At 40.2% G+C, this 13,777-nt stretch overlaps 1 protein-coding gene across 1 annotated transcript in view; it reads left to right on the forward strand.

Annotated features, from left to right (window-relative positions):
* LOC143783272 (uncharacterized) overlaps positions 1-13,777 on the forward strand; it is a 98,941-nt gene that overhangs the window by 46,449 nt on the left and 38,715 nt on the right. Inside the window, exons 11-16 of the mRNA XM_077271684.1 lie at positions 433-486; positions 5,605-5,658; positions 6,501-6,554; positions 7,606-7,659; positions 11,906-11,959; positions 12,168-12,212. Of these exons, the coding sequence (XP_077127799.1) occupies positions 433-486; positions 5,605-5,658; positions 6,501-6,554; positions 7,606-7,659; positions 11,906-11,959; positions 12,168-12,212 (315 nt within the window). The remainder of the gene's footprint in view (positions 1-432; positions 487-5,604; positions 5,659-6,500; positions 6,555-7,605; positions 7,660-11,905; positions 11,960-12,167; positions 12,213-13,777) is intronic.

A 13,777-nucleotide genomic window follows, 5' to 3' on the forward strand; every position in this document is an offset into this window, starting at 1 on the left:
ACCAACAAATAAAGTAGCACTCTGTAACGCTATAGTATGCAAACATGAAATATGAAATTTGAATTGCATTACTGCACTAGAAAATATGAAAAATTAAGAATACTTAGCGCATAAATTGGCCAAATCATATGTACCCAGCAGCCACATAAAGGCGATTCTCATTGCTGGGAGCTGCCTAACGTGATTCCTCTCTTAGACTAAAGTCTACATTTCTATGGGAAGGTAGAATTCTGCTGTAATTAAAAACGCCTGAGGCTGAGGGGCAGAGTTCACAGTCAGAGAGCCAAGGTATGCATATATCAAAAGACTGTCTGTCACTTCCAAACAGAAATCAGGTGTGAGCAGGTGCTTACCAAGAGTATCAATACCCATAATACCAGTGCAATGATATGTACAATTATTTATGTATCTGTGTTTTTCTTCATGTTCTAGGGATTTGTTGGTATTCCTGGAGAAAAAGGTATACAGGGCATACCAGGAAATAAGGTAAAAACTGAACCCAAGTTACAAAGACTCAAAAATCAAAAGCGCCAATGATTTAGAATGAAAAGATTAAATTGCCCATACTGGTTCATAGAATTATAAAATGTTAGCGTTGGAAGGGACCTCCAGGGTCAACGTGTCTAACCACCTACTCAATGTAGGATTCACTAAACCATCTCAGACAGATGTCTACTCAGCCTCTGTTTGAAGACTTTCATTGAAGGAGAACTCTCCACCTCTGGTGGAGCCTGTTCCACTCATTGATCACCCTCAATGTCAAAAAGTTTTTTCTAATATCTAATCTGTGTCTTCTCCCTTTCAGTTTAATTTCATTGCTTTTCGTGTTTCCATGTGCAAATAAAAATAAGGATGATCCCTCTACACTGTGACATTCCTTCAGATATTTGTAGACAGCTATTAAGCCTCCTCTTAGCCTTCTTTTTTGCAAGCTAAACATTCCCAGATCATTAAACCATTCCTAGTAGGACATACTTTGCAGTCTACTCACCATCCTGGTAGCTTTTCTCTGAACTTGCTCCAGTTTTTCAATGTCTTTTTTCAAAATGTGGTACCCAGAACTGGACAAAGTATTGCAGATGTGGCCTGACCAAGGAGGACTAGAGGGGATAATCACTTCATGTGATCTAGACTCTATGCATCTCTTAATACAACCTAGAACTAGGGTTGAGCGAAACGGATAGGACATTTTCAAAAATCGCCGACTTTCAGCAAAGTCGGGTTTCATGAAACCCGACCCGATCCCACTGTGGGATCGGCCATGCGGTCGGCGATCTTCACTCCAAAGTCGCGTTTCATATGACGCTTTCCCCATTTTTTCAGCCAATGAAGGAGTGTGGGCAGCGTGATGACATAGGTTCCGGCTTGCTTTCTGCGGCGTCACAGGGAGGAGGTTCCCCATTGACTTGCATTGGGTTTCGTGTTTCGGTTGATCCCCGACTTTGCGCGATAATCGGCCGATTTCACTCGACTCGACTTATGATAAAGTCGGGTTTCGCAAAATCCGACTCAATCCTAAAAAAGTAAAAGTCGCTCAACCCTACCTAGAACGGTGTTTGCCTTTTTTTTTTCTGCTGCATCACACTGTTGACTCATGTTCACTCTGTGATCTATTAGTATACCCAAGTCTTTTTCATACATGTTGTTGCTTAGTTCTATTCCTCCCATTCTGTAGATGTAATTTTTTTTGTTTTCTTGCCGAAATGTAGAATCTTTCATTTCTCCTTGTTTAATACCATTCCATTAGTCTCTTCGCATTGTTCAAGCTTATCTAGATCCTTCTGAACCCTGTCTCTGTCTTATGTAGTGTTAGCTATCACTTCTAGTTTTGCATTGTCTGCAAATTTGATCAGTTTACTCCCAGTTGCCTTGTGTAGATCATTTACAAAAATGATGAACAACACTGGGGCCAGGACAGAGCCTCTTGGTTCCCCACTTGAAACTCTTTCAATTGGATGTTCAATCATTTATTACCAATTTTTGAGTAGGATCACTGAGCCAGATATGAATACACCTAACCGTAGCCTTGTCAATCCCGTACATGGTAATTTTTTCAATAAGGATAGTATGAGATACTTTATCAAATGCTTTGCTGAAGTCAAGATATACTATATCTACCGCATTTCCCTGATGCACCCAATCAGTGATTCCATCATAGAAGGAATTTAGATTAGTCTGGCATGACTTGTTTGCCACAAGTCCATGCTGGCTCTGGTTAATTACTGTATTCTTATCCAAGTACTTACATACATGTCACTTAATAATTTGTTCAAAGATCTTTCCTGGTATAAAAGTCTGGCTCAGTGGCCTGTAATTTCCTGGCCCCATCTTCTTTCCCTTTTTGAAGATAGGTACATTTGCCCTTTTCCAGTCTTCTGGGACTTCTGCTCTCCAGGATTTTTCAAAGATTCTGGCTAGTGGTTCCAAAATTTCCTCTGTTATCTCTTTCAGTACCCTAGGATGTAATTCATCTGGACCAGGAGATTTAAATTATTTTAAATTAGCAAAAGGTACCATTACACTAAACGACTTACCAACGATCACGACCAGCGATACGACCTGGCCGTGATCGTTGGTAAGTTGTTGTGTGGTCGCTGGGGAGCTGTCACACAGACAGCTCTCTCCAGTGACCAACGATCAGGGGAACGACTTCGGCATCGTTGAAACTGTCTTCAACGATGCCGAAGTCCCCCTGCAGCACCCGGGTAACCAGGGTAAACATCGGGTTACTAAGCGCAGGGCCGCGCTTAGTAACCCGATATTTACCCTGGTTACCATTGTAAAAGTAAAAAAAAAAACAGTACATACTCACATTCTGATGTCTGTCACGTCCCCCGGCGTCCACAGGGTTACGCGCTGCTGCTCAGAGCTTCCTGCACTGAATGTGTCAGCGCCGGCAGTAAAGCAGAGCACAGCGGTGACGTCACCGCTGTGCTCTGCTTTACGGCCGGCACTGACACATAGGACATGACAGTCCTAAGATAGGACATGACAGTTGGTGCTCATAAAGTTCTATGGAGAACTGTAACTGTTCTTTCAGAAATTGCAAAGTAATGTCCAGCTCCTTGCTCCTCCTTCTCCCTCCTCTCTCCATATAATTTTAAATGCACCAACTGTCATCTCAGCAATAGTTTCTTATTTTCATGTGCATTATTGATTTATGAAATAAAAAAAAAAAAAAAAAACTGATACGTGTCAGACCATACATGTACACACGTGGTCAAAATTGTTGGTACCCTCGTTTAATGACAGAAAAACCCACATTGGTCACAGAAATAACTTGAATCTGACAAAAGTAGTAATAAATAAAAGATCTATGAAAATGAGCATATGAAAGTCAGACGTTACTTTTCAACCATGCTTCCACATAATTTTTTAAAAATAAAACTCATGAAATAGGCCTGGACAGAAATGATTGTATCCCTGAAAATAATGTGACAAAAGGGACATGTTAAATCACGGTGTGTCCACTAACTAGCATCACAGGTGTCTACAAACTTGGAATCAGTGAGTGGCCTGTATATAGGGCTACAGATACTCACTGTGCTGTTTGGTGACACGCTGTGTATCACACTCAACATGGACCAAAGGAAGCGAAGGAAAGAGTTGTCTCTGGAGATTAGAAATAAAATTATAGACAAACATGTTATAAAAGTTATAAAACCATCTCCAAGCAGCTTGATGTTCCTGTGATTACAGTTGCACATATTATTCAGAAATTTAAGATCCATGGGACTGTAGCCAACCTCCCTGGATGTGCCCACAGGAGGAAAATTGATGACAAATCAAAGAGACGAATAATACGAATGGTAATAAAATGCCCAGAAAAACTTCTAAACATATTAAAGGTGAACTTCAAGCTCAAGGAACATCAGTGTCAGATTGCACCATCCGTCATTGTATGAGCCAAAGTGGACTTCACGGGAGACGACCAAGGAGGACACCATTGTTGAAAAAAATCATAAAAAAGCCAGACTGGAATTTGCCAAACTACATATTGACAAGCCACAAAGATTTTAGGAAAATGTCCTGTAGACAGATGAGACCAAAATGATACTTTTCGACAAGGCACATAAGCTCTATGTACACAGACAAAAAATGAAGCATATCAAGCAAAGAACACTACCCCTACTGTGAAACATGGGGGAGGCTCTGTTATGTTTTGGGGCTGATTTGCTGCATCTGGCACAGGGTATCTAGACTTTGTGCAGGGTACAATGAAATCTCAAGACTAGCAAGAGATTCTAGAGAGAAATGTGCTGCCCAGTGTCAGAAAGCTTGGTCTCAGTCGCAGGTCATGGTCCTGCAAGCAGCAGGATAATGACCCAAAATACACAGTTAAAAACACCCAAGAATGGCTAAGCGGAAAACATTAGACTATTCTGAAGTGGCCTTCTGTGAGCCCTGACCTAAATCTTATTGCGCATCTTTGGAAAGAGCTGAAACATGCCGTCTGAAAAAGGCAACCTTCAAACACGAGACAACTAGAGCAGTTTGCTCTTGAGGAGTGGGCCAAAATACCTGTCGATAGGTGCAGAAGTCTCATTGACAGTTACAGGAATCGTTTGATTGCAGTGACTGCCTCAAAAGGTTGTGCAATAAAATATTAAGTTAAGGGTACCATCACTTCTGTCCAGGCCTATTTCATGAGTTTTTTGGTTTTTTTTTAAATACTGTGGAAGCATGGTTGAAAAGCAATGTCTGACTTTCATTTGGTCATTTTCATAGATCTTTTATTTATTATTACTTTTGTCAGATTCAAGTTATTTCTGTGACCATTTGGAGTTTTTCTGTCATTAAACGAGGGGTACCAACAATTTTGACCACATGTGTATAAAGACTAACTGGAACGTCATCCTAATTAATTATCTGCTAAACATTTTCTTTATGACTCCAGATTTTATTTGTGATAATAATGTTAAGCATACAATTTAATAAAGTAGTAAACTCACTTTAACATTTTAAAAGGATATTTGTAAAAAAAAAAATGAGAAAAAGAGATGGAAAAGGGAAGCAAAATAAAATGAGGATCAGTGAGGAAACCTAGCTTTATAAGTCTTAATCCTCAATTCTTGGCAGACTAGCCAGGACACCTATGAGTCTAAACTTTATCCAGCGCAGAGTGATTAAGAACGTTCTACATCAGAGAAATGCCCTGCACGTTCTTACCCTTTTTGTGGTACTTGGATGGCTTAGGTTAAGATTAGATGCGTGGGGGGTCTCATAACAGGGTAAACCTAGAATTCAGTATAATATTTAGAATTTAGCCTGCCAGTTTAGTATAATGTTGTATAAGTACAAAAAGTAAATGTATACATGGTTAAAATGTTATAAGTGGAGCATACATGAAAGAAGACAAGAAGATGCAATATTATTTAAAAAATTGATAAGGATGGTAGGAATTAAACTCCCCTCAGATTTTAGTTTTTACTTTTTAGAGGTGCACCGAAAATTGAAAGCAGGGACTTGATTGGTCACTTAGGGCAGTTTTTTCCTCAATTTATTAACAAATGTTTTAAAATGTTATAAAAATTAAAAAATGAGTACTGCTATGCCGTTAAGGACTGACAAGGAGACTAAACCAATGACTTTTGTATGTTACAGGGTGAATCGGGACTGACAGGGCCACAAGGAGAAGTCGGTGAGAAAGGAGAGAAGGTGAGTAAAATGTATACAGTCTTCTTTGAAGGCAAATAAATATCCCACCTTCAATTACCTGTCTCAATTGCAGTATGGATGAGCAATAATATTTTAATAATTCTAATAAGAGGAAACAGAAGGAAGGAAACACTTTTACTACCATATCTTTGTGCTCTGTAGAAGTTCACTGAAACCAACAATTATGATGTGTCCTTAAAAATTGCACAAAGAGGTGGTCCTAACTTGAATGACTTTGCTCAAAATGAAGCCATGTGATAGAAGTCTCAAGTCTAGAGGATAAGAACAGGGGTTTCCTTGATGAGACAACCCTTATAACGTGATTTATAAGTATATAGGAACTGATGGGGTATACTAGTCTGGAATATTGGGCACACATTATACTGACCTAGACCAGGTTGCTTCTGTCATTTTTCTCTGCTAGTCACTTCCAATGAAAAGTGGCAGAAATGTTTATAAAGTATACAAAATGAAACTTGATAGCCAAATCAACTTTTCACCATAAAAAATTGTTGTCGCTGTTGGAAAAAGTAACAAAGCCTCTTGAAAATGTCATGTTCCTAGTGAATGCCATCTTTATCAAACCAGAAATCTGGTGTAAATTCACCAATAAAACTAGTCAGTGTATTTCCTCTTAGACAATTAATATTTTGATGCAGATAAAGCCACTTTTTAGAATCCCCATAATTTCAAGCTGATTTCAGTTTTATCCTTGTTGGAAATTTTGCGTCTGTTTTTTGATTCATTGTAATGGTCATTTCATTGCTGATGTCTCCTGCTTTGCTTATTTTAGTCTTCAGTGTTACTAATAAAGTATATACTTGATGAACTCTTTGTTCTAGGGTGGCATTGGAAAGATTGGTAGTACTGGTATAAGTGGAGCTCGTGGGGAAAAGGTAAGTTGATGTGTTCTTTCATGTTAACGATCTAATATATTCACAGAAGATAAACCTGTAGACATGTTTACATAAATGCGCATTTTCAAGGAATCCTTCATTGTTTAAGATATATTTAAAGTCCCCAGAGTCTAACTTTCAAAATGTAAAATACAGTTCTCAAAAATGTAAATCCTAGCACAAGTTTACAAATGGCTGACAGATCACTATAAGACAGAGTATGGTTGTTCACCAATGCACTACTTGTTTTTTTATAGCTCCAGTCTGCTGCCCAAAATGAAAAGAAAACATACTTACCTCCCAGACTGGCACTGCTCTGCCGATTCAACGGGCTGTATCTCCTGGCAGTCACATCACCGCTGCTGCCAATCAGTGTCTGCTCTAATCCATCCGCTGTAGCCAATAAGCCACAGCTGTCACTAGGAAATAACAATGAGACCGGAGGAATGGCGCTGGTCCAGGAAGTATTTTTTATCCTGTGCAGCAGACTGGAACTCTTTACTAGTTATTAACCCTTTTAGGTCGCAGTCAGACGGCCGAATAAATCGGACCAAGATCGAAATGCAATGCTTGGACTGGCCGACGGGTCTCCTGACCCAAGCGTGACAGCTGCAGAGAAATTTATGAAGCTGTCTCGTAGACCCACCGACCCATATGAGCATTGCTTACCAAACTCAGTCCGATTTATACAGCGGTCTAAATGCAAGGATTTCTGACTTAACTTTCTTCTCCTAGTCTATATCCATAGTATAGAGCATTACAAGTTGTCTGAGAACAATATTTACCAATAATATGAGAATAGAAAAAAACATACATAAAAATGGAACTGCTGCATTATGTGCAAAGCATCGAAAAAAGCATAGAGGAATTTCAAATGGGCACATAGTGGCAGTGATTGTGCAAGACAATTAAAGATATGTGTAAATATACATATAATAATATATACAGATAAATAATGATATAATCTGGGCCTATGAGCTGGCGCAGCCCATCAATCTCTGCAATACAGAAATTTTAGCAGATATTTATAACTTGGAACTATTGATTGTAGGGATCTCGAGGCCCACAAGGAAAGCAAGGACCTGAGGGAGTTAAAGGACAGAAGGTAAGTTCTTTCTTTTAGCATGAAAACCTTCTTTTTGAGAGGATGAAGAGAAGGATATTAATGCCATTGAGATATATCTCAGTAAGCAGTTAGTCTTGGAATATGCAAAGTTTAAATGTTCCATTTCCAAAGATCTTGGCAAAGCGGGATAAGTAAAGTGGTAGCCAGCTGAAAATCCAAATTTCCAAAACTACACAGACTTGGTTTTCAAATATATTGAATTGAGTTCAGGCACAGTCCGCTAGTAACATAAAGTCTCTTTCTTTAGGTGAAGTAAAACACAAATAAGTTCCAACTGGCCATTATATCCTCATAGTCATGTGTCTTCTTACTAGAAGAGCTACTCACAATAAAAGAATGATTTTTAAATTACAACATATGGATTTTATAATAATTATTCAGATAGATTTCTGCATTATAAAAAATAATTTTGGTAATGTGATCTCTCTGCCTCTGCCCGGGGAAGATTTTAGTAGCTTAAAGGGATCCTGACAGCTAAACCAGGGTCAATATTAATCAAACACAGGCGCCCTCATTTTGGCCACGCATATTTTACTCTGAAATACTTTGGCATTTCAGAGAATACATACATTTAGGAGCAATCTTCTGGGAATCATGACGATCAGGTGACTAGTCCAAGAGGCCGGTCCCTGGTGGCTTCGCCCCGCCCCGTACTGTTCAGTCACAGATCTCATCCTATATGTAGATCTCATGGATGGAGAGGTCTGTCACTCAAAGTAAGCAGGGCAGGGAGAAGGCAGTAGGGACTAGAATCTTGGACAAACTGAAATAGTCTCCAATTGGCTTTGAAATACCGAATATATTTTCATTGATATTTCGCAGAATTTCAGAGTAAAACTTACTTGGCCTGAACTTTGATTACTGCTGCCCGTAATTCAGACATCATGAGTCAGCTGTCATGTTCCCTTTAACGGCAACATTTTCATTATTTTTTTAAATCATTAAAAATCTGTACTGAAACGGCAAGCTTTTCAACCTAAGAATATTAAGATTTAAAATTATTTACTGGGGAATAGTTATCAGTGGTGTTCCAGGTCTCATGGATTTACAATCCAATTGCAATTATTGCCAAAACAGGGCCACATTTTCTAGGCAATCGTCTTCCCCAGCACGCTACATGAAGATGGGGATCCTGGCTGGGTGTGTGGACTTTGGCTACATGAGCACTACGCCCTTGCAGATTGCATGATGCTGGTGAATTTGGCTGGCCAGGACCGAATGTTAAATAGTATAGTGAGGGACACCGCCACTCTGGTGGAAATGATGTACATATGCATAACTTCACGACCATTTCCTTTACAACATGGAGCATCTTCACACACAGTCTCTCTACCTCTTCCAGGCTTGCTTAGTTCTGTTCCTAAGTTCCTTTTGCATTCACCACAACCCAGCACTGTACCAAAGTTCAGTAAGTGAGGGTCCTATACTTCAACCTGTAGTTCCGCATCCTCCTTTCCATTAGGGGAACTAGTTTGCCGCTACGGTGTTACTTAACTTGTTTGCTTGCTGACGCACTGGAACTATTGCCTGGAGAACTCTCTTCATCTCATGTTCCCTGTTCCATCCTGGCCCATTACCTCTCTGTCTGGTGAACTCGGGGCCATACTGCTGGGCGTTGTGTCCCAGGACCCATCTCCAGTGCATCACTCTGTTCTTCTGTCACTGTTCCTTTCTGTACTCTGGATCTCGCTATCCATTGCCTCAGTATCCACTCAAGTCAGGGACACCCAAGTCACACTGCTCTGTTGACTAGTCAGACCTTAGGTCTGCTTATGTTGCATGATGGACCCTATCTAAGGTCCTAAAGGTACCTTCACATTAAGCGACGCTGCAGCGATAGCGACAACGATGCCGATCGCTGCAGCGTCGCTGTTTGATCGCTGGAGAGCTGTCACACAGACCGCTCTCCAGCGACCAACGATGCCGAGGTCCCCGGGTAACCAGGGTAAACATCGGGTTACTAAGTGCAGGGCCGCGCTTAGTAACCCGATGTTTACCCTGGTTACCAGCGTGAAATGTAAAAAAACCAAACAGTACATACTTACATTCGCGTCCCCCGGCGTCCGCTTCCTGCACTGACTGAGCGCCGGCCCTAACAGCAGAGCGGTGACGTCACCGCTGTGCTGTACTTTCACTTTCACTTTCACTTTCCGGCGCTCAGTCAGTGTGGGAAGCGGACGCCGGGGGACGCGAAGGTGAGTATGTAGTTTGTTTTTTTTACATTTTACACTGGTAACCAGGTAAACATCGGGTTACTAAGCGCGGCCCTGCGCTTAGTAACCCGATGTTTACCCTGGTTACCAGTGTAAAACATCGCTGGTATCGTTGCTTTTGGTGTCAAACACGACGATACACGCCGGTCTGACGACCAAATAAAGTTCTGAACTTTGTTCAACGACCAGCGATATCACAGCAGGATCCTGATCGCTGCTGCGTGTCAAACTAAACGATATCGCTAGCCAGGACGCTGCAACGTCACGGATCGCTAGCGATATCGTTTAGTGTGAAGGTACCTTAACAGGAAACTGTCTCTGTCTCTTCACTTTAACCCCTTCCACTCTTAGCTAGTCCCATCTATTAACTCTAACTCTCCCTGCTGTTAGGCAGAACACAACACTGACACCAGTAACAAATGTCACAATACACATTACACATGAAAATACACTGCAACAATACATGTGTCTTCAAAGGGGAATGTGGGCAGTATGTCCATCTCCTTACAGCTTCATGGCATTGCTGATCAGCTTCATACAAGCCTTACATAACCAAGCACATGTACAGCACCATGGAATTAATGGTGCTATATAAATAAATAATAATAATAATAATACCAAGCATCAGATAGAATAGTATAAAGTATAACTGACTCTGGAGCAGTGGAAATATATTCTGTGGAGTGACGAATCACCCTTCTCTATGTAACAGTCCAATGAATGAGTCTAGGTTAGGTGAATGCCAGGTGAGCGTTGCCTACCTGACTGTGTTGTGCCATTGTAATATTTGGTGGATGAGGTATAATGCTATGGGGATGTTGCACAAGGGTTGACCTAGGCCACTTAAGTCCAAAGAAGAGAAATCTTAATGATTCAGCACACCAAGACATTTTGGATTATTGTTCCAACATTTTGTGAACATTTTGGGGAAATGAATATGCCCCAGTGCACATAGCAAGGTCCATATAGGCAAGGTTGGGTGTTGTGAATTCCGTTCTCGGGCTCCCTCCTGTGGTCATGAGTGGTACTGTGTGAGTTTGTTCTTGGGCTCCCTCTGGTGGCCTTTAGCGATATGGCTGGGCTCAGCTGCTTCATTTCCTTCTATGCTCGGCCTATTTAACTCACCTGGACCTTCATTTGTTGCCTGCTGTCGGTGTATTCAGTCCTGTTTCTGAGAGCTCCTGAATATTCCTTGTGACCAGTCTCCTTCTGGAGAAGTTAAGTTTGTTTGTTCATTTTGCTCATTATTTCCTTGAAAATGTTTCTCTGTATATGATGAGTTCAGTCCAGCTTGCTTATATGTGATGTTTCGCTTGCTGGTTAGTTCTGGGGTGCAGAGTGCGCCCCTCACATCGTGAGTCGGTGTGGGGGTTCTTGTATTCTCTGCGTGGTTTATTTTTGATAGTTTTGTACTGACCGCACAGACTCCTATCTATTTTCAGTCTATCTAGTGTTAGCGGGCCTCATTTGCTGAACCTGTTTCATTTCTACGTTTGTCTTTTCCCCTTAACTCACCGTTATTATTTATGGGGGGCTGACTATAACTTTGGGGTTATTTCTCTGAGGCAAGTGGGGTCTTTGCTTTCTCTCTAGGGGTAGTCAGTTTCTCAGGCTGTGAACGAGGCGTCTAGGATTTTAGGAACGCTCCACAGCTGCCTTTAGTGTTTGTGGATAGGATCAGGATTGCTGTCAGTATAGCTTCCACATCCCCAGAACTTGTCCTATATTCTGGTCATATGTGTCAGGTCAGTTTTGAGATCCTACCACCGGATCATAACAGTTGGGGGAGTTTGGTGTAGATTTAGAATGGGAGGGTATAAATGTTTCTGGTGGAGTAATGTTTAAGTGTCCAAATACTTTTGCTAGCATAGTGTATCAGCTTTCAGCTTTTAGATATTTTTTAGAAATGTAATATATATTGCACTTGTTTTATTATGTTTTACTATTTGTAACTAATACAAATAAGTATCATCTAAAAATCGAGTAATAATCTACATATTCTATTATGATAGGGGAAAGTTGGCACTCCTGGATTTCTGGGAAGCCGTGGAGAGCTAGGATATGTGGTAAGTACAGTTTTGTGCTAATAAAATATGGCGCTCACATGAGGGTATATCAAAGTAGCTATTTAACACATCCCCTTAAACTTCCAAAATGCTAGTCCATCCCTAAATTTACTTTTATTCACCTTCATTCATATGACTTGCTAAAAATGATGGCTCTAAGTCAAGTGTACCTATATGACATAGTGTTTCTCTTTTATTTTTTTCTAAGGGCTACCTAGGAATCACCGGTGAACACGGAGAGGAAGGAATAAAGGTCAAGTATTGATTATGAGTTTTTGTGTATTATACATTTCCAATAATGATAATTTCTTGACAATTTCTTACTTTGGTATCAGGTTGTTACTAGAACTGGCTGTACTTGTGGTGAAGGGGCTCTACACTGGTCCATAATGTCACACTCCTCTTCTCCAGAGGAGCGCTGATAATCTCCCATTAAGGCTCTGGATCTAGCCGCTGCCTGGCTCTTTGCTTAGACACCAAGCTCTGCATATGTGTCTGCACATTAACAGGTCTATCCTCCCACCTCCTGCGCTGGCAAATCCTTCCCTGTCCATCCTGACCAAGGATCTGAGTTCCACAGTTGTACAACACAGAGGTGTAGAAGCTGGGTGTATGTCCTGAAAGGTATTTTTGGACCTTTTCAGGCAAAAAATGTAAAAGTAAAACGCATATACATCAAAATGTAAAATAAATTCTAATAGATAAAGCAGCATATACAAAAATCAATACTGGCCAATCATAAACTGAAAATGTATTTTAGAGTGTAAGTTTACTTAAAAATTTTGTACATGAAAAATATTTATGCCTTTTGTCACGCAATACAAGGCTAATATTCCTGAAAAAAGCGGTTAACATCTTACTGCCATTCGATGTACAGTTACAAATATGAAATGAAATATTTAATACCAGTCTTAAATAATCACAGTACCCATAAAAATATTGACTCCAATACTTAATTCACTCAAAAAGTAGGACCTGAGTCATCATATATTATGAAATACAGCTTTATTTGTGCAAAAAGAGATGTTTTATATATACCGTAATACACGAAAAGATGACTAAAATGTTTTTGTATATATGGGTACACAAGATTTATAATCCAAAAAGGTGACAATAAAACGATGGCCAGAGACTAAGGCCAGGATTATATGACAATTGAACGAAAGACTGGTATATTACAATCTCAACCTAATTTGTGTAAATAGCCACATGATAGGATGGTAAATCAAATCAAACAGTCTCCCAATCCAAATTGAGAAAGACTGAGTGAGTTAATCCAGATCCAACCATGCTGCTGTAAAGGATTATCTGGTCCGCTCCCTAAAGAAGCAACATCAACACATGCAAAACGCACGTCGGGGTACATGGCTGCAACATGGGCATGAGTTATTACGAAATGGGTAATTAACCTTTTGATTTCTTTACCTTAGTTTTATTGTATAACGAATACCGAAATAATACTATTACCGAACCATATAAGCCTTTACAGCAGCATAGATGGACCTGGATTAACTCACTCAGTCTTTCTCATTTTGGATTGGGAGACTGATTAGATTTACCATCCTATCATGTGGCTATTTACACAAATTAGGTTGAGATTGTAATATACCGGTCTTTCGTTCAAATGTACCCATATATAGAAAAACATTTTAATCATCTTTTTATGTATTATACATCTAAAAAATCTCTTTTTGCACAGTTACATATATGTTGGCTTCCTGACTTTGATGCAGGCTTGAGACCTGAGCCTGCATCTTTCACAGCAGATGATGGTTCTGATATTCAGCCATCATCTGCCTCTAACAGCTATGTGTTAGG

This window comes from Ranitomeya variabilis, chromosome 6 (assembly GCF_051348905.1).
Source record: "Ranitomeya variabilis isolate aRanVar5 chromosome 6, aRanVar5.hap1, whole genome shotgun sequence".
NCBI classification, from domain to species: Eukaryota; Metazoa; Chordata; class Amphibia; order Anura; family Dendrobatidae; genus Ranitomeya; species Ranitomeya variabilis.